The sequence below is a fragment of the Trachymyrmex septentrionalis genome, unplaced genomic scaffold, assembly GCF_001594115.1.
Source record: "Trachymyrmex septentrionalis isolate Tsep2-gDNA-1 unplaced genomic scaffold, Tsep1.0 scaffold15, whole genome shotgun sequence".
Taxonomy (NCBI): domain Eukaryota; kingdom Metazoa; phylum Arthropoda; class Insecta; order Hymenoptera; family Formicidae; genus Trachymyrmex; species Trachymyrmex septentrionalis.
The window spans coordinates 1,034,229-1,051,722 of NW_017304653.1; the positions used below are offsets into that span (position 1 = coordinate 1,034,229).

At 33.1% G+C, this 17,494-nt stretch overlaps 4 protein-coding genes across 7 annotated transcripts in view; 2 read left to right on the forward strand and 2 right to left on the reverse strand.

Moving 5' to 3' along the window:
• Positions 1–2,707: 2,707 nt before the first annotated feature.
• On the reverse strand, positions 2,708–5,025 carry LOC108745833 (ubiquitin-conjugating enzyme E2 W). 2 transcript variants are annotated; one of them, XM_018482222.1, is made up of 4 exons: positions 4,406–4,558; positions 3,356–3,706; positions 3,204–3,279; positions 2,708–3,027 (listed from the first exon to the last, which is right to left on the reverse strand). In XM_018482222.1, the coding sequence occupies exons 1-4, from the start codon at positions 4,412–4,414 to the stop codon at positions 3,014–3,016; spliced, it is 450 nt and encodes a 149-aa protein (XP_018337724.1). In that variant the 5' UTR covers positions 4,415–4,558; the 3' UTR covers positions 2,708–3,013. The 2 variants fall into 2 exon arrangements, with proteins under 2 accessions (XP_018337724.1, XP_018337723.1); XM_018482221.1 differs by lacking the exon at positions 4,406–4,558 and adding an exon at positions 4,608–5,025 and having other exon boundaries at positions 2,713–3,027.
• A 1,769-nt stretch (positions 5,026–6,794) lies between these two features.
• LOC108745825 lies at positions 6,795–8,380 on the reverse strand. Of its 2 annotated transcripts, none has more exons than XM_018482206.1 (5): positions 8,058–8,380; positions 7,810–7,943; positions 7,388–7,720; positions 7,026–7,290; positions 6,795–6,919 (listed from the first exon to the last, which is right to left on the reverse strand). In XM_018482206.1, the coding sequence occupies exons 1-5, from the start codon at positions 8,102–8,104 to the stop codon at positions 6,829–6,831; spliced, it is 870 nt and encodes a 289-aa protein (XP_018337708.1). In that variant the 5' UTR covers positions 8,105–8,380; the 3' UTR covers positions 6,795–6,828. The 2 variants fall into 2 exon arrangements, with proteins under 2 accessions (XP_018337708.1, XP_018337707.1); XM_018482205.1 differs by having other exon boundaries at positions 7,026–7,293.
• An 868-nt stretch (positions 8,381–9,248) lies between these two features.
• LOC108745821 (ataxin-3-like) lies at positions 9,249–11,509 on the forward strand. 2 transcript variants are annotated; one of them, XM_018482198.1, is made up of 5 exons: positions 9,249–9,459; positions 9,548–9,712; positions 9,924–10,063; positions 10,385–10,539; positions 10,612–11,509. In XM_018482198.1, exons 1-5 carry the CDS (start codon positions 9,436–9,438, stop codon positions 11,238–11,240), a joined length of 1,113 nt encoding a protein of 370 aa, XP_018337700.1. In that variant the 5' UTR covers positions 9,249–9,435; the 3' UTR covers positions 11,241–11,509. The 2 variants fall into 2 exon arrangements, with proteins under 2 accessions (XP_018337700.1, XP_018337701.1); XM_018482199.1 differs by having other exon boundaries at positions 10,663–11,509.
• Positions 11,510–15,346: 3,837 nt separating this feature from the next.
• Positions 15,347–17,494, forward strand: part of LOC108745840 (cold shock domain-containing protein E1) — a 4,079-nt gene continuing 1,931 nt past the window's right edge. Inside the window, exons 1-6 of the mRNA XM_018482235.1 lie at positions 15,347–15,751; positions 15,835–16,011; positions 16,098–16,285; positions 16,389–16,599; positions 16,901–17,130; positions 17,225–17,486. Of these exons, the coding sequence (XP_018337737.1) occupies positions 15,368–15,751; positions 15,835–16,011; positions 16,098–16,285; positions 16,389–16,599; positions 16,901–17,130; positions 17,225–17,486 (1,452 nt within the window). The 5' untranslated portion in view covers positions 15,347–15,367. The remainder of the gene's footprint in view (positions 15,752–15,834; positions 16,012–16,097; positions 16,286–16,388; positions 16,600–16,900; positions 17,131–17,224; positions 17,487–17,494) is intronic.

The following is a 17,494-nucleotide window of genomic DNA, read 5'->3' on the forward strand; positions in this document are numbered from 1 at the left end:
GACAATTAATGGTTTCGCAACATCAATAAAAATATATGTATATATGTATATGATAAACGCGTGAATACATATATAAGATAATAATTCTTCAATCAGAATGTCTTCCTTCTTGCTGTTGCACTTGTTAATAAGATAAAAACATATCATAATTGATGATATCAGTCGAATTAAACACGTTTAACACGTCATTAATTATTATAATTTAATTATATATAAAAAGATGACCAAAATTATAATATAACCAGAAAATAAATCGAAAACGTAGATTACATTATTTCGAAAGAATCAGTTTTAAACATTAAAATACTTTTTTTTAAATATTTTATAACGATAGATACATAATATAACCGTATTATTTGCTTATAAAATAGTTAATTATATAAGAAATGCAAGATTTATGGTATTTATTGATTTTTAGTCTAAATGCTGTTGAGCAATTAAAATTTATTTGTACTTTAATATTTACATATGTATAACTATATATATGACTAAAGAAATTTACTCTGATAAAAGTTGTATTTTATTAAAGATTTACATACGTAAATGTATTATGTATTACACAAAATACAATAAAGATTCACCTCTTGCAGCAGCTTCTGAAAATATATTTAATCGCGAAAATAACTGTGGAGCACAAATAAAGTCGTTTTTTTAGAATTATAGATTTCGAAAGTAATGTATTGATTTCAGCATTTATTGAAGATTTGATAAAGATGGAACTAAAAGAGAATAAATTAACAACAGTTAACAATTATAGAAAAGGGAGATTAAAAAAGTAGAAATAACACATAAATCTTATCGCTAATTAAAATATTATCATCAATTTACACAGTAAATTTTTCGAACAATAAAGATAACAATGTCAATTTTCTTGTATATTATATTATATTATAATGTAGATTTGATATTAATATCAAAATTGATTTCATAATTATACGATTAATAAAAGTATTCCATGCTCTTAAAATAAAAGCGGAGTTTTTCTTTTCAATCAAACGCAAAATAAACTTTTATCTTCATTATCAACCACACCCTCTTGTATTGTATTTAATAATAAGGAATAATATTTATATTGAAGATAAAAATAATTTATTACAGAAAGAGATTATGCATTAAAAAATCGTGAATGTACAAAACATGTTTTCTAGAAATATTAACTATTTTTGATTGACTAATAGTTTTGAAAGGATAAATATTAGGCAGTGCTCTAATAAAACAAAAAGAATGAAATCGCTACTGCAATGCAATAAAATATGAAGTAATAATTGGATAAAACATTTTTCTAATAAATTGTTTTATTGTAGTTACATTACGTACGCTCCAATTTGATATATATCAATTATCTTTCTTAAAACTTATTTTCTCATGTGAGAATTGTGTTTCGCACATACATCATATATAGTCAAATTACATATACATAATACACGCGCGTACGCACGCACGCACGCACGCACGCACGCACGCACACACGCACACACACACACACACACACACACACACAACCAACATGTAAGGCGCGATAAATTAATGATTGAAGAAAGACACTAAATGTTATTAAGAAATTTAATATCACGTCACTTTACATTTTTAATAAATGTACAAAATGTTTTACTAGCTAATACATGTAATGATGTAATTGTAAAATTACATGACATAAAAATTTTAAAACAGACTATATATACCAATTGTTGATATTTGCAGTGTCATTAATTAATCTCACATTATATATTATCATCAAAATGTCATCTTATTTTATATAAAATAGCACATCTAATAAATTATTACTATATATATGTAAATTAAACTTTTACAACTTTTAAAATTTATTTAAAAGAACATAGCATGATATATATGACAATATCTTATACATGTTAAATATATTATATATATTTAAATAAAATCACAACTAGGTTGTAAAAGTGCTAATAAGAAAAAATGTAATATATGAGTTATTATATCAACTCTCACTGTATTTGTTTAAATACGATATTTACTTCATTAAATACGTAATATTTATTAACAGGCCTGTTCTTTGTATCTGAACCAATATATAATATTATACTTAAAAAAATATATATATATTTAAATTTTGACGAAAACGAGATAAAAAGTTTTAATAGCATCGTATGGGATTTATTTAATATATTTGCATAGTACCATGATCTTTTTAGTAGAATTTAACTAAGATTTAAAGAAAAAAATTTTAATGCAGCGACAAAGAACAGACCCGATAGATTTAAGTGGTAGCCTCAAAAAATTTGAAAGAAACAAATTAATGCAACAGAGAGGAATGTATTAAAAAATATAGTTTGCATATTTAAAAAGATAAAAAATTTAAGTTACTTATTTAAAAAAGTATATATTGCGCTTAATCACATTTTATTATTGTAAATAGAAATCAATGTATAAGAATAGTATTTACCACTAAATTTTAAGCAAAAAATATGCGTTCCCAAATATATAAAATAGATCATAATTTAATATTTAAGTTTTATTAAAAGCAACAGAAAGTAAATTACTAAACTATATAGCTATTGTAATATAGTATGCATATATATATTTCTCATATTTTTCATAATTTCTAAATTTATTAAATGATTTTAATGTACATCAGGAATCTCCATAAATTCGGAGTAACAAGAGAGAAAACTTCATATATTAATATCTTATTTAATAAATAATACCTTCTTATTTATCTGTCTTTTTAGCATTAATTTACTGATCCTGATAATAATTCTATAACTAAAATATGCTTCGCTATTAGCAACATTGCAATAATTTATGATTAAACAATTCACGCAGTTTGCATTAATTCTATAATTATAATAATAAGTAAGTTGTAGCCTTGTCTTTCCTTAAAAGTACTAATTTCTTGTTATATTGACTTTACTATATAATATAATATTATATGCAAAAATTCTATTAATTTGCATCAGGTTCCATATTTGGATGTTATCCCACTTGGTCCAACAAATGTTGACAAGTTGACAAGATCTTTATATGATTTTCAATGTTAAACACTGTCATCTAAAAAAAAAAGATTCATTTTATTCATTTTACAAAGTTGTACTTTTACATATATGAAATAATTAACTATAATTAGTTAGAATATAGCTGATTGCACATGTTATACAGGACAAGGATTTAACGATATGATAAAAATGCGAGATTCTGAAATGTGTAATATAAAGCAATTTTCTTACCATGATACCACCATTTTGTCTTTTTTGGATTCTTGTTGCAAGTTTTCACATAAAATGTATTATCAGGTGGTCTCTTCTACATGGAAAGTACATACGTTATGTATCGAATTATAATTAAAGTTCACATATGTTTTAACAGTTAAATCTCACACCTTTTCTTTACAGCTGCTTAGCATGGAAATGATACTCAGGCAGATGCTTTGCACACTGAGAGCAGGAGACCAATCTTCCGTTAATATGGATAAACAAATATGACCATTACTATAAACATGTGGATGTACAGGGATATTTTCACCAATAAAAGTCACTTCTGGCGAATCAAACGGGTATTTTGAACTAAACTTAAATTGAAGCTGAAATTGTTCCCCCTCATACAGCGTGCCCTTAGCACCTTCCATGTGGACAATCCATTGTGTCAAATTTTGTCCAGCCAATTCTGCATCTACGTGTACACCTGGTGGAGGCTCACGTATTAAAGACATCAACTCCTTCTGCAGTCTTCTCTAGGATATTAAACAAATTGAATGTAAATATTTCTTTATATTAAACAATCTTATAGAAGAAACTTTAGTCAAAAAGATATAATATAATTTTAGAGATAAGTATTAATGTCTATATAAATAGATAATTTTATATACAGATCTCTATTTAGCATATACTAAATAATATAAATTACACAGAAGCTATTCTAAGAACGACAAACATCAAACATTCTTATGGAAGAAACTACTTTGTTCAAAGAGGTATAATGTAAACAGGTATAATGTTTTTTTTAGAAATATGTACAATATATTAATGTCTATGTCGACAATTTTATTTTTATAAAGGTCTATTTAGCATATGTTAAGCAATAAAAATTATTAGCATATGTTAAATATAAACAACATATGTTAATATAAACAACAGAAATTGTTGTAAAGTTGTACAAAAAATAAAACTACATTATTTGAGCTATTTATGGTAAATAGCAAAAAATTAAAAATTATTAATTAATGTGTGTCAAAAGATGAATACAATCGCACTATGACAATAAAAATCTTTGTTTATAAAACTCTTCATCCAAATTACATTCGTTCAATTCCTAAATCAAGAACAACTGCATCAATAACGAGCGCGATTAACAATTTTCGTATTATTCATATTATTCACTGATAACGATCTGACGATAAGCAATAGCGAACAGGTTCTCGCCGAGTCCGTACGTTTTCCATTTTGTCTCGCAATGTCCGTCAGAATTATGCTCGATTGTTCGGTTCTCTCGCGAATCGCAAATAAAGTAGATGCTCTATCTAATCTTTCTTTCAATTTTTCGATTGTTTCCCGATTATACGAACGGCTGGCATCCCTGGGATTACACGGGTGGAAAATTACAGGGGTAGAGGGGATGGAAAACCTTCAACGTACCTTCGACGGGGACGTTGCTGCCATTGTCGCTAAAGTACTCTCCATCGAAAAACATAACCGCGGCCTGACACACGCGGAGCAGACACACGTCTCTCTGCCGCCTTCCTCGGGAGGAGACTCGTGTCCTACGTTCGTCCACGGTCTCGCATTCTCGCGCAGAAGGGTGACAAAGATGAAATAAGAACCGAGTCGTAGGGAGAAACAGAATAAACGGACCGGACGCTGACAGTTCTGCTAGAACGTCCGAAGCGTCGGCAGCTGTATTTGGCGATACAGCCGAATGAGCCGAGCTGTCGCGAGGCGCACAGCGCACGATCGTAGTCGCACTACTCACACACGTATAGTGTGAAACTCGCGTGCATAGCCGTATATACGTATGACGCGTACTATAACGGTACTTTTTACGATACAAAGATGCGAATAGAAGCGAATAGCGGCGCGATCGGTACGTGGTCGTCTGATTCCGATAAAAAGGAATCTGTCAGATGACGGAACGTTCGTGAGAAAATAAAAGACGGTGGCCGCGTCAGAGAAGATGAAAAGTGCGTGACGCACAGAATTAATGGAGTTTTAATTTCCTTCAAATGTCAATAAAACACAGCGCACGATATCGATACGCTGTAGAGACTCCTTCAATAATTTATAACAGCTCGTCGCGAGTCCGAGGCGAGAAATCGATGCCTTGCAAACGTCAAAGTACGAAATGTACGACCTGGTCTTCAAAAATGTGCGCGCGTTCTATTCGGAAACGGCTGACCGGATGTTGACAGATCACGTGATAAAAATAAACGAATATCAAACGTCAATTTCAATCACGTGATCGAGCGTCAGCAGATGGGTCTGTTCTTTTTAATTAAAAGGTCTGCTCGTTCTTTTTGGCTGAGCCACCAACGAGATACTATTAAAGACTGACATCCTTACGGGAATTTCTTGTTGTTCCCTTACGGGCGTTCTTGTAAATATTGAAGTGACTAATGCCCGTTTCCACCAATGTAGATTAACTTTAATCTCGGTTCAACTTACACTTCGTCTTTTTTTAAATCTAAGGGAACTTTCCAGCAAAGGCTATAAATCGAATCAAGTGTCATTCTGTCTTTGTTTCTTACTAATCATCGAACAAAGACAGGATGACTTGTGTCAATTTGTGTCTCTTGCTGGAAAGCTCCCTTCATATTAATAGATTATTTCGAAAGATAATCGGCTTCTATTCTGTAGTTCTCCATATAGTTCTCAAACTGAAAATGGATGTATTGGCGGTAGCGTACGGATATTTCGGAGAACGGTTCAATTGTACATCGTAGCAATTGCCCACTGCCAATCACAGCAACTTCTGCGTAGGGAATTTTGAGTTATTTTTTTTAGCGCTGTGATTGGCTTGTGTGCAATTGGATTGTGGGCAATTGCCATACACTCGGCATTTCGACGGTAATAGGAAAAAGGCCAACATGACCTCTCTCAGATTTCTCTCTGCCATGAGTTTTCCGATACTGTGTTTCGAGCCCATTTTCAGATCTCGAGTTTGGTCTCCTAAGTTTATTAAGTACTCCGTGTAAACAGTCCATAAACGGAGAGGGCAGAGATTTAAAAAAAGACATTATCCAATTGTATACATCATGGCAGCTTTTCAACAAGAGACGTGGGATGCTTTCCATTTGATGACACAAATGCCAACATAAATGTCATTCTATCTTTGTCACTCTCTAAATGTCAAGAAAGATAGTACGACGCTTGTATCGACTTGTGTCATTAAATGGAAAGAAAGTACCCACAGATGACACGGTGTGGCATGGTGAATAGTTATATCCTTGTTGTTCGCCAATGTTAAACAAAGATAAGGTAATCATCATGTCAGTTGCACAGTGTCGCTTGTTGAAAAGCTCCTCACATTATCCTTTCCACCATGATTGTATTTTAAAAAGATTATTTAACAAACTTGATTGATGATGCTACATCATTTGTTATCAAATAAAATAATTTTATACATGGAATGGAGCAATCATAAAAATCTAAATTCTCTCTCTTTTATTTTATAGAAAGAAAATAACTTTGACACTATTCTACAAAAATATAAAATAGATTTTATTCAACTGTATTTAATTGTTTCATAAATTTCAACAACATATAGTAGATTTTATGTAACAATTGTACAAAAAAGTTTCCAATTCATTCAATTTTCGTATTTTTATGTAATTCTATTTTTTCAAACAATTCCAACATGTCTCTATTTATTCACGCATTTATCATCGCATGCCAGGGAAAGTGAAGCATTTTTCAACATCAATACTTGTAAATTGCACAGTGCTTCTTCCAATCTGAAAAATACAAATACAAATGAATAAATGATATATAATCATAAGCGTTAATATATATTAATTCAAAATAAGTTAATTAAAAAGGATAAAAATATTTGCAACATACTTTTTTTGAAGATGTTTTATTTCATCACATGTTTCGGTAAAATTCTTTAATCCAGCATTAACAGCACAATATATTTCGCCTTTCGATCCTATTAGATTTGCAGTGTTTCTTAAAACATTTGAACATTTATTTAATATTTCTTCAGTCTCTTTCCATTCAGTTTGTGTTTCAGGAAGTATTATGCCGTTACATCGCAATACATCCAGAGGTTCCAAGAGAAAGTACAACTTGGACAACATATTTTTTACAACCTTATATGTTTCATCTTCTGTAAAAAATATAAATGTAAAGAACAAATAGTTTAATTTAATTTATATATATATATATATATAAAATTATATACATATATATATAAATCTTACCAGTATATTTTGTCATTGCAATCAGTTGAACATCTGCTTCTTTTTGTGCTAAACTTAAATTTATTATATCCCGTTCTCTTATTTTAATTTTAATCAATTTTTGTGTATCTTGATCAATCTCTTGTGCTATGGCAGCCATTTGCATGATCATTAGACGCTTTTTCTCTAGAATCTTCTTTTTCATTATGAGATCCATCATCATAGTTTGTAAATATTCATCGTAAAGAAGTCCAAGCTCTAATTCTTCACTATCCATTTTCTTTTGTGCATCCAATATTATCTGTGATGGCATAATTGGCTGTTTGTCTACAACAATCTTCTTTCTTGGCACTTCTACATGTAACACAATATTAAAATGTAACAATAAATAAAGCAGTATTAATGAAATTCAGTAAAAAAAAAATTATCCATAAAGCTCTCACTCTGTAACTGTGCAATATCACTCGACATCAAAGTTACTCTACTACGAGAAGTGACTCTAGAAATATTATGTAAAGCAGATAAGGTAGTATCCGACAGATTTCTTGCAACGTCTGGTGTACTTGCATTGCGAATTCTACACAAAAACATACGTTGTATTAATTTGTATGTATGTATTTGTTGTGTGAAATTTTTCATCTAATTTAAATATCATTTTTGCATTTTTTGCAACAAAACAATATAATTTTACTTTCGAATTGTTCCTAATTTTGGAGTATTTTTTTGCTCTTCCTGCATTGTTTATTGCCACAGACTTGACACTCGACTTGAATATTTTTATTATTGCAGAAACTTTTCTTCTCGTCGTTTAGTTTTCTGTTATTTAACCCGTTGTGTATTTCCTGTTTATTTTATCTTTTCCCTTTAACTTTGTCACCTCTATACGCATATGTCAATTGATGTTCATCATACGTTGATAAGGTGTATATACGTTGAAGTATAAATAATTCTTCTTTATTTAACAGAACCTAATTCCTTGAAACTTTAGCGTTTTTCACTGGCAGAATAATGCGCACTCAGTGCACATTAAAGCTATTGTATATTAACTTAAGCTCGTTCTCACCAACTCCGATTAAGCTAATCGATCGATTAGGTTAGTCGGAGAGACCGGCTCTTAATCTAAATGTAAAAGTGAGATATCTTAATTAATAAAATCCAATGTATATTTTATTAAATACCACAATAAAATGTATTAAGAATTTTGCAGTTTAATTCATTCTATATTTTTATTAAACATATAACTTTACGTCGATTTATATATAACGGTTTTAAAGTGCATTGAGTGCACACCAGTTCTGCCAGTAGAAAATGCTATTAGAACAAGACCCCACATTTGAAAAAAGAAACGATAAGTGAAAAACTAGGGAAATATTATAGTGTATTTAAACGCATACTATATAAGGTCCTGTGCACAATAGAAGGAATAAAGAATTAGGAATAAAGAATAAACGATTTTAACCTATTAAAAACGATGTATTCCGATGTATCTGATTTCTGATAGGTTAAAGTCGTTTATTTTTTATTCCTAATCCGATTAAGTCCGATCTTATTTCAAGATTGTCTTAAGAAATGTCTTAAGATGCTAATATGGCACTCTGATTGGTTCGTTTTTAAGACTGTACTTAAGACGGTTCGAATATAAGATCTGATTATGAATACCAGCCTTTTTCATAAGTTTTATGAGGTATCGTCCCTCTCTGGTTTCTCTCTGCCTGAGGATTTAGTACAGGCACGAATCACGTCTATTTTTGGCGATACGATTTTATCGATAGTGTCAGAAAATGCATGTAGGCACGTAGTTCCCAAATTGAAAATGAATGTACTGGCGGTAGTGTACGGACGATTTCGACGGTAACAAGAAAAAAAGCCGGCATGGCCTCTCTCAGGTTTCTCTCTGGCGACACAATGGTTATCTGTTGTTCATGACTGTAGGCTGAAAATATTTTTGTGGATGACGTTCTCACCTGCGGCCGAGATCGGCGGAGAGACATTATATTTACGATTATTATTACGCGTCTGACGGGCGCGGGGTTCTGCGTTATCCGCGATATCGCCGAGCAAACTGTACAATGGAGAGTATATTTCACGAGAAGGTAAAAGACATCGCCGTAACGGCGATCAATTCTATCGCGAGCGACGAGGATCGTGTTCATGTTCTTTAGCGATGTTTTTTCCTCGCAGCAAGAGGGATACCTATGCGCCCAGCACTGCCTGAACGCGCTTTTGCAAGGCCCGTATTTCAACGCCGTCGACCTGGCGAATTTCGGTCATCAAATGGACGAGGAAGAAAGAATCCGGATGGCTGAGTCGGGCGTCGACAGTGAGGATTACAAGCTGTTTCTCGAGGTAAACACGACGTTGCCTGTCAAAGCTTCTCGGCATACAATTACTGAATACTCGATGATAGCAGTGTCATATGAAAATTGATATTATAGAAAAGACATGCACTCTTTGAAAATTTCCTTTTTGATAGACATAAACGCTTGACCTATTATTTCCTACCTAAGAGCTGAGCAAATACTCTCTGTAATAACAGTGAATCGCTTCTTATGTTTAGCAACCATCGGGAAATATGGACGACAGTGGATACTTTTCAGTTCAAGTTATTAGCAGTGCTTTGAAAGTTTGGGGTTTAGAACTGATTCCATATAACAGCACCACGGAACCAACAGCTTTATTGGCACAGAATGATCCTTCGTAGGTTATCGATAATTTATTTTGAATTTTGACTATAAGTACTTACATAATCAAAGGTTTGAGTCTATTTTGTGTTATGTTCTGATATATTTTCTATTGCACTCGTAGAAGAGCATATTTCCTAAAGATTTCATTATTTTTACAACAATTACAGCAATAGATCACACATATAAATTAACATAATTAATTGTTTTTTTTTATATTTATTTTTTTATATCATATCATTTATATCATGCGTTTACTTTTCAATGATATAAAATAAGTAATTTTATTTATAATAATTTTATAAGATAATATATGTAATGGCAATATAATTTTCAGGCGGATGAGAGCATATATTTGTAATTATAAGGGACATTGGTTTACGATAAGAAAACTTGCAAGTCAGTGGTTTAATTTAAATTCAATGCTCAGTGGACCCCAGCTTATATCAGACACTTATCTCACAATGTATCTAGCTCAATTGTTACAAGAAGGTAAGCTCAAAGTGAGACACTAACGAAAAGTGTGTCAATCAAAGGTATATCAATCAACCGCTAATCTTACAGGTTATTCTATTTTTATCGTTATTGGTACCCTTCCACAATGTCCCGCCGAAGATGTTCTTCTAAAAAATCCTATAGTTGCAACTAAAAGCAATCCAAACTCGGAATCAAAAATCACATCCAAAGGCAATCGCTTAGGCACCAAGCTGGAGGACGAAATTTTGAAAACTGCTCTTGCGATGGGAGAAGTAAAGGTCCCACAATCTTCGAGTGCAAGCAGAAATGTGTCCTCGCTTTTGCATAAACCTGGACTATCCACAGACGAACCTCGTGAAAGGATAATTCCCATAAGAGTCGAGAGCAGAGAAGAGAAGAGTGACGAAGAAGAGGACGAAAATATGCAATTAGCTAGAGCCCTGCAGATGAGTCTGCAAAATGACGAAGATGATGTAGACAAGACATTAAAATTGAGATTGGATCTTCACACTGACGATAAAACAACGCATTTAACAGACTTGGTAAATGATACAGACGAAGATGACGAGTTGAGACGAGCTTTGCAGCTGAGTCTCGAATGTGTTACTGCCCCACCAACACCCGATCCCGAAGATCTACGTTGGCGTCGGCTGAATCACTTTGGCATCTATGCAAGGACATCCAATAATGAAGCTCCGGCGAAACTGAACACTTAACAATAAGCGCAAACTTTGCACAAATCATCTATTACTAAACTGACCGTCGTACTGTAAATTATATGATCGAATAGTTGAGCTCGAGAAGGTATGTCACTTTGTATACTAATGATGAGAGAACCACAATAATAAGTCACAATATATGTAAAATGAGATTGAGGTACATTTTTGGTTCCTCGAAATTGATTGGTGCTCTCGTTGATATTTCGTTCTCCCTCTCAACTTTGTTATACTAATCGTTCTCGGAATAAAACGTTTGAGCAACAAATCTGCCGTTACTAATCAATTCTGAATATGTATATATTTGTGTATGTGTGTTTATATATACATATATATTTAAAATATAAAATATATTTGAGAAAAATGATCGATTTAATGTAAAAGTTTAGTACTAAGGATTATAGAAAGATAAGAGTAAATTAAATCGAAATTAAAGTTAATTTGCGTTGGTAGAAATATTTGTAATAACAGTGATTTCGAGTAACTTAATCAGCAGTTAACTTAATCGATAGGTCACTTAAGACAAAATCTCTAATGTACAAATTATTGTTTTAATCTTTTATCGACACGTTAAACATAATTTTGTTAATTTAATAGCTTTATTTGTCACTTAATAAAATAGTATTGATTAAGTTAATTTAATTAAGATAATTTGATCACAAAGTTATTCTAATTAGAATGACGTCTTCCAAACTCCAATTAACTTACATTATTTTTCAATATAGATGAATTATTAATTTTATTAATATAAAACATTAAATAGGGACACAATCAATTATATAGTTGGAAAATTTGCTTTAAGCAATTCTAGCCTGTTCCTATCATGTAGAGATCAACTTTAATCTTGTCTGTAAAAGAAGTAAAAGTTAATTTGCTTCTTTTTTTTTTTAATTTTTAGAAGAAAATAAACTGACATTAAAGTTAATCTTTTATTGATGGAACTGAACGTTAATCGCTGATTAAATTAATCGCACAGTTTAGTTCAAAACATTCTTCAGGAAACATTCGATAACCAATAGCTGCGTTCAGCAGAAAAAGCAGCTTTGTAACTGTTGTAAAATTCCTTAATATAATTAGTTTTTCCCTTAATTCCTCATTGGAACAGTCTAGAAGTATGCAGTATCGGTTTAAGAAAAATCAAGAAAACTACAAAATCAGCTGACTTTTCATACGCAGCACGCTGCGGTAACACACTGCTACTATTGGTTAAAAATTTTTCTTGAAGTGACTTCCAATCGCGGTTTCTCGAAAATTCGAATCACATTTTGCTGTCGCAGCATGCTGCGTATGAAAAATCGCACTTTATATACAGGCGCTTTTAAGCTACCTTCACATGGGAGCGTTGAGCATTAGAGCATGCGCAATGATATGTTAAATAATTATACTGAAATTGGATAATTGCAATGCTGATAGAGGAATCTTGTTTACATTATATAATGTAAACAAATAAATTTTCAGTATTAGAACAGTATATATCAAAAATATAACCTCTCTTAATTTACTGTTTTGCATTACAAAGCTGGAATCAGAAGCAAAACAAAGTAAATTCGGAAATGACTAATAACGAGCAAATTAAGATATAATTAATTATTGTTTAATACATTAGACATATATCAAAAAAAATTCTTTATAATATAACAGACTAGGAGATTTAGAATCGTGCGCAATAAATTTCTGCGCAGATGCTTATTGATACTCCCATATAGGCTGTGTTCGCTTTGATGTTCACAACGACGCTTTAAGCGTCGTTTCATCCTTGTTTAGTAAATATTAAACAAGGACAATTGATGCTCGCAAGCGTTGTGAGCGGCAAAGCGAAGCCATAATCAGTAATAACACTTTAAACCCGTTTCCATCGCGACATCACGGTCAACCTGGGTCCCAGCTCTCAGCTGCGCGCGTGTGCGCGCGCGCACAGGAAACTCGTGGTCGCTCCCGTTGGATGTATGCGAACGCCGAATGTTGACATTCAACATGGCGGCATGTCGTCAGTGCTGTGCTGTGTCGTGGTGAGTTTCATAAATCCTCTCAACGCCCTACAATTGCGAGCTTTGTGCGGGAACGCGTGTCATCCGGATCGGCGTGATCCTCGCTAACGTTCGCCGATCGAATTGGCGTCCGGGACAAGCCGATTGGAGCATGCTGCGCTTTCGTGATGACCACCGCGGCGTGATAAGGCGCTTCGCGACCTCATAAAAAAATCAACCTCTTAAAACTACGGAGAGTATATATGATAATGTCTCAATCACCGGTCACTTTGGCACGCAGAAGAAGCCGCGAAATGGATCGCGAGCATGACTCGGGAGATCGGCACGTCCGTGATCCACGAGAGACACCGTTTGTCGTCGCGATCCGTCACCCTCTTTTCGAATTTCCGTGAATGTTTTATGCGTAATCGGGTCCGGTAATGTTGTCGATTGATAGCGCGAGCAGGATGAGGATTGAGGTGGAGATGATGATAGCGGGGGTCCGAGGGTCATGACTCACGTATCCATGGAACATCAGCATGCCGCGCGACGCCCTCACGTCAGACACAATTTTCACGCGATCGCGCGTAACGGAAAGTAAGATTTCGTTATCCCCTCGTGTCAATGTCAAACTATCGGATAATCGGGCAGAAGCGTGTTTGTCTCGCGCCGCGGAGTACTATAAATAAACGCGTTGTTATTTCACCTCGATTATTTCCTTTCGATTCCGGAAAATTCTTTTATGTTCTCGTAGAGGTGAAGTAACCCTACTCAGTCACGTGTGCTCGAAATGCGTGTTAAAAATTGTGTTGAATTCTCGATGATTTTTCTGCGTAGTGTTTTGATGATTTTAAATAAATTTTTATCTAAATACGTGTCTATGAAAAGCTGTTATGACGGAATATAAAATTCTTAATGTTTTCTACCGTTAATATTTTTTTATAGCACTTGCAATACATCGCGATTATTTTTTTTGTAGTTTTTTGTATTTTCTTTGTAGTTTTATTTTGATATTATTTATGAAATCGATCTGTTTCGTATATAAAAATTTTTAGATTTTTCTAAAATATTTATTTAATATAAACTTTATTTAATTTATGTTACAAAATATAGAAATTAATATTTGTGTGTTTTATATATTTTAATATTTAGTGCAAAGCTCGCAATTTTTAAACGACAAACAATATACTTTGAATATATATGTTGTACTTGCAAAGTGATTTTTTAAACTTTTGTTTTTCTTTTACAGCTTGTGTCATTGTTAGTTTAGGACACTTCTGAAACCAAGGCTCACTGTAAATTCTACATTTAAAAGCTGAAGAAGGAAACGTTACTATAGAAATATTGGAAGAACACAATCAGACTCAGCACGCATTGAAGACATCTGAGGATTTTCAAGTCAACATTTATCCTTTAAAATCTCCTATGTTTTTGATTTACTCCTTTTGTAAGGGATAACTGATGTTCAAAAGGAAACACAGTTGTTCTAGTGCACGCTAAATTGAGTATTTATCAAACAGTTGTTATAATATTCAAACATATATATACATACGTATGGAAAGTATTGACAGTGTATGGTGTGCTAAGATTTTGTACTTGTATTAAATCATAAATCAGCATTAACTACATCGTTCATTTGTATATTATATACACAACAAGCCTTGTGAGCAAGAGATAGGTGAGCAAATACAGTGACCGTGATTGTGATTGCGGCTGAGATTGTGCTGCTCCGCTTGGTTGCTAGAACATCTTTAACTGCGTTCAAAGAGTGCCAAGTTTGTGTGGAGTCCACCGTGGTACTCTGATAAATAATTCTCTCACAATAACGCGTTAAAGTATTCTGAAGAGACCTCACTTCCACTTTCTGGTCACGAAGAAGCCTGCATTTCTGCAGCATTTCAAGGAGCCACTCTTCCTCTTCATTAAGTTCTTGTAACATTATTAATAGTGAGCAAAGATATAAGGTACCAAGAACCGTTCTGTGATATCTATGTTAAACACTTAAATAATTGAAAAAGACTAAAAATTTCTAAATATAAGTATATATATTGTGGGGTGAAACACAAAAGTGTAAACAAGAATTTAAGTAATTGTTTCAAGAGAAGAAGAGTTGAATTATACGTAAATATTACACATAACACTGCGCAAATTGAGAAGACAATGTCCAACAATCCTCAGTGGAAAACGTTCCAGCCGCCAATCATGAACTCTGACCCAGCAATACTCGACTATAAGTCTATGGCTATACCAAGTCCTAAAGCCATAACGGAATATCAGCCGACAACTAATAACTATCGAAATGGTACCAATTACAGTGGCGATCATATAGTTTCACCTCCTGAATGTAAAAATTCAACCAACTACGGAAGTTATCCTGGTACACAGTCATCGCCACGCAATGGCGCTACAAGATTCCCGTTTGAATTTACGGGTATGGAGACAAATGCTGGGTATACAAACGAACCTGCCACCAGTAATTCCACCTATCAGGATCAATCTGCGAATCAAGGAACACGAGAAACTGGTATAATTGAGAAATTATTGGTGAGTACTACAGATGTTATGGGATTTATCTATAATTATGAAATATATAAACAACTAATTTATACGCGGTTTTTCTTCAACAGCATTCTTACGGATTCATACAGTGCTGTGAAAGACAGGCAAGATTGTTTTTTCATTTTAGCCAATTTAGCGGTAATATTGAACATTTGAAGATTGGAGATGCGGTAGAGTTTGAAATGACTTACGATCGACGAACAGGCAAGCCCATTGCAAGCACCGTTAGCAAAATTGGCCCAGTGGTTAGCATAACAATAACAACAACAATAATAATAAAGAAATGATAGAGTATTATAAAAAAATGTAAATGTACGCACATTTCTTTTAGTCATTAGGTGATCAAAGATGCATCGGTAATGTAACCACAGAGTTACAAGCAAGTGGCGATTCGGGACGTATCACTTTCGAATACCGTGGAGAATGTTTTTTTCTGCCATATACCAAAGATGATGTTGAAGGAAACGTCACCTTACGTACTGGTGATAAAGTATCATTTCAAGTTGCAAATAATCAACGGTATGATATGTTTTTACATTATATACATATATAGCATTTATTAGTAAGAAAACTTATAGAAGTAGTAATTTCTTTTCTTACACATGCAACGCTTATATTCTAGAGGAGTCTTGAATGCATGTAATGTAAGGCTGGAAAATCCAGCACATCCAGTTCGTTATCGCGGAGTGGTATGCTCAATGAAAGAAAATTTTGGTTTTATCGAGCGTGCTGATGTAGTCAAAGAAATATTCTTCCACTTTAGCGAAGCTAAATCTATGAAAGAAGAACTTAGGCTAGGAGATGATGTGGAGTTTATAATACAAACGCGCAATGTAAGTAAAATAAAAACTGTGTAAATGTTTCTTTGAAAAGACTCATATGAGCAACATATGATTTAAATAACGAAGAATCTGAAGGCATAAAAAATTACGTATACGTTACTTAATTATACGTAAAAAAAATTTAGTTGTAACCGTAAGTCCAAAAGCATATTGACCAATTGCATTCGCACGTTTTAAAACGTGTGATCACAATCTTTTTTTATTATGATTGGTCGATTTGCTTATGGCCTTATAATTATGATTAAAATTTTTCTACATGTGGTGACTTTAATTCAATGTTTTCCTTTTGTAGGGGAAAGAGGTAGCTTGCAACATTACAAAGTTACCACCCGGCTCAATTGTATTTGAGGAAGTCAGCAACGAAGTGGTAAAAGGCCAAGTGTTGAAACCTTTGGAGAGAGGTAATGCTGCTCGTCATCAAAATGATCCATTACCTGGTCGTATTCGATACAGAGACAGTGATCATTCTGAAGTTGAAGTGCCCTTTGGCGATAAAGATCAAAAGGGAGACTTTACTCTTAGGTAATTTATGTGAATTAATAAATGTATTTTTTAAATTTTATATAGTTATATACATCGGGCTGTGATATAATGTAAATTAATTTCTTTAATATAGGCATGGGGACTGGGTTCAATTTCGTATTGCAACAGATACTAGAGATCAGCTCAAAAGAGCTACAGAGATAATGTTATTACCAGAATCTTTCACCGTGTCTGGAGAAAGACGAGAGCAGGGTGTAATACAATCTCTCAAAGATGGTTTTGGCTTTATTCGTTGTGTAGAAAGAGAGCCCAGACTTTTCTTTCATTTTAATGAGGTTCTTGATGTTGATAGAGAAATTAGTGTAGGAGATGAAGTTGAATTTACAGTCGTACAAGTAAGTAC